Raw genomic sequence first — 3,107 nt, 5'->3', positions numbered from 1 at the left:
GGCTCTGTTCCGCGAGATGGTCCGGGGTGGCCACGTGGAGCCCAACGGGTTCACGTTCCCTCCGGTGTTGAAGGCTTGTGCGAGGTTGGGGATGGTGAAGGAAGGGAGGCAGGTTCATGGGATGGTTGCTAAGTGTGGTCTGGATGGTGACGAGTTTGTTCTTAGTAACCTTGTCAGAATGTATGTGCTCTGCGGTGTCATGGAGGATGCTTACGTTTTGTTTGATGAGAGAATTGTTCGGAGTGGTGGAGTGGGGAAGAAGATGAATCTCAGGAGGCAAGAGGGGGACGTGGTTTTGTGGAATGTGATGGTCGATGGGTATGTTAGAATGGGGGATCTTAGAGCTGCTCGGGAGCTGTTCGATAAAATGCCTCAGAGAAGTGTTGTGTCGTGGAATGGGTGACTTTGGGTGTGTTTTTGAGATTGGCCCTGTTTTTAGGGCAGAAAACTCCTTCACACATAGGCATTTGTGTGAATTTACTGGCCTTGATGTTGAAATGGAGATTAAGAAGCACTATTGTGAGGTTGGATTGGATACTTTTTCATTTAACTGAATTTTCAGTTTAGCTTAACGAACTAAACGTTTATGTGCAGGTAATGGACATTGTGGACAAGTTGTTCGTTACAATGTTCGACTCATTGAAGGCGAGTTGCAAGAAAGAACTTGAAGCTATTGGAAGACAATACCCCTTTGAACCTTTAAAGGTTATACTATGATCTTTTTTTTTTTTCTTTTTTGCAATCTGATTACATAAATAGTGCAACTCATGGGCAGTAACTTTTAATTGCAGTACTTGAGAAAGACCTTGTGGCTTACTTTTCAAGAAGATGTTCAAATGCTCAAGGTGAGGAAAAAATTTTCGGCAGCTAAATAGCTGCCCATAAAACAAAAGGGAACAAATAGAGTAGCAACATATCGGTTCATTGGCACTTCTTTAACATGGCTGTAAAAGTAGGACAATGAGTTCTCTTGCTGATTTTTTGTTTGTTGCTTTTAAATGAAACTGATTGTTTGTGGTAGCACTCCTCTTACCTGATGATTTGTTCTGTTGGAAGAGGAACCGCAAGAAAGTGATATTTACAACTATATGCCGTGCACGTGTACATTGGGGGCTGATTTGTTCTTGGCTTTTGTTGCTTTAGCTTGATTTTGTTGTTTGATCTGATTCAGGGCTGATTTTGTTGGTTGTTTTGATATTCGCGAAAATGGAGGATCTCGTGGCTTTGTTTGAGCCCATTGCATTGTCTCCGTCGGAGTCTTCGATAATATTGCTACTCCTGGTTTTCTCATGTTTGCTTTAAGCTGGTTTGGTTTTGTTGTCTCTGTTTTTTCTCTCTTTTGACTGTTCTCCTTTCGGCTCTACTATAGCTCATAGCATCTGAATATATTTTACTCGTATTCTTGCAATGCAAAGGAAAAGAGGCAATAGATTCTAAGAAGCAAATGTGATTTGGTATGTTAACCTATATTGGCATATTGTATTGGGCTACATAGCTTAGCTGGGTCAAAACTGATGTGATTGGTTCCATCTTTTTCCTCTCCTTGCTTTTAGTCGTGGGGCTTGGGTTTTTGAGGATGGGAATGAATGGGGCAATCAAGAGTCCAAAACCCCTCTTTTGTCTTCTGGTCTTGGGGGTTGCACCAGGTGTTATTTGCTTTTTTAGAAAATACCCTGTGGGAGAATTATGGCTTCATTCAAAATGATTGATTATTTGAATGCAGTGATACCTGCTTAGAATCATGCATTTGTGGAAAGTCATGTGTATTGTTCTTTGCACATTGCGGGTGCTGGAAGCACTCCACTTCATTATGCTGCTTGTGGTGGAAGTGTGCAGTGTTGTCAGGTATTTTGTGGTAGCTAAAAGATAAATAGCATCCAATATCATTCTTTATTTTGTTCATGTCACTTACATAAATGTTTTTTTTGTGGTGGAAGTGTGCAGTTGTGGATAGTGAACCAGTTTGGAACACCTACGTTGCACCTTTGTTTCTTTACTTCTATTAGATTTATCACTGAAAGTGAACTTCAACATTTTTCCTCTATATTTCATTTACCTTCGTTGCTTTACTTAATTAAGATTGCTTGCTTCACAGTCATTATGTATCCTTTAGAAGCTGAATATATTAACATTTAATGTGGACACAATGTCACTAATTTTGTGTCTAATTCCAGACAATTTGTGTTTCGTAGAAGAATAGCTTTGAGCAATTCTGCATTAAGTTATGCAAATGAGAGGTTGCAACAACATTTCAACCGGCATTTGTTAAAACTGGAGCAGGAAGTGAGCATCTCACATGGACCGTGTCTTTAGTTTTGTTTAGTATTTTATATGATGGGGATTGTCGCTAAAAGCAGGATATTCTTTTTTGATTCAAATCTGTCGTCATTATTTATTGTGAAAGATTATTGTGCAAGATTATTTATTCTCTCATTATGTGTACTATAAAAAAAAATATTTATGTCAATTCTTGTGGAAAATGTAGATGAATGTATTTCATTTTCATATTATTATAATATTTTGATGTTATTAATTGCTTAATCAATGTTAAATATAAATTCCAAAAATTAATTTTGCTTTTAATTAGGTTTAAAGTCAAAAAATAAAATAAATTATTTTATCGTACGATCACAAATTACAAAATTTCGTTGCAAAAATAAAATTTCGTTGCTAATTTTGTCCCTAAACGATAATCGTCGCAGAGTTCGTCGCTAAAGAATTAATAAAAAATCGTCGCTAAATTCGATCATAAATAATGTTGATGGCAAATGTAAAAAAATTTGGTGGCAAATTAGCGACGAATTTTGCCATGAATAAGTTCGCTGCAAATTATTGACCAAAATTTTTTTTTTGGCAAATTAGCGACGAATTTTGCGACGAATATAGTTCGCGGCAAATTGGCGACGAATTTTGCGACGAATAATTAGCGACAAAATTTGCGACGAATTTTGCGACTAAATTTGTGACGAAATTTGCGTCGATATTTACGACAAATTTTGCGACTACATTTGCAACGGAATTTGCGACGAATTATTTGCAACGAATTTTGCGACGAATTTTGCGACGAATTTTGCTACGAATTATTTGCGACGAATTTTGCGACGAAA

The 3,107-nt window shown here is 37.4% G+C and overlaps 1 protein-coding gene across 3 annotated transcripts; it reads left to right on the top strand.

Annotated features, from left to right (window-relative positions):
* The first annotated feature begins 403 nt into the window (after positions 1 to 403).
* Positions 404 to 2,025, top strand: LOC115664850 (aspartate--tRNA ligase 2, cytoplasmic-like). Of its 3 annotated transcripts, none has more exons than XM_056303149.1 (4): positions 404 to 524; positions 595 to 705; positions 792 to 845; positions 1,370 to 2,025. In XM_056303149.1, exons 1-4 carry the CDS (start codon positions 498 to 500, stop codon positions 1,448 to 1,450), a joined length of 273 nt encoding a protein of 90 aa, XP_056159124.1. In that variant the 5' UTR covers positions 404 to 497; the 3' UTR covers positions 1,451 to 2,025. The 3 variants fall into 3 exon arrangements, 2 of the variants coding, with proteins under 2 accessions (XP_056159124.1, XP_056159125.1); XM_056303150.1 differs by having other exon boundaries at positions 792 to 848; positions 1,790 to 2,025; XR_008814489.1 differs by having other exon boundaries at positions 404 to 705; positions 1,172 to 2,025.
* The last annotated feature ends 1,082 nt before the right edge of the window (positions 2,026 to 3,107 follow it).

The sequence above is a fragment of the Syzygium oleosum genome, unplaced genomic scaffold, assembly GCF_021117445.2.
Source record: "Syzygium oleosum isolate NSW1041296 unplaced genomic scaffold, Sole_v2.1 Sole_v2.26, whole genome shotgun sequence".
In the NCBI taxonomy this organism is placed as follows: Eukaryota; Viridiplantae; Streptophyta; class Magnoliopsida; order Myrtales; family Myrtaceae; genus Syzygium; species Syzygium oleosum.
The sequence above is the reverse complement of the archived record's forward strand: the minus strand, read 5'-3'. Positions and strand labels throughout refer to the sequence as shown.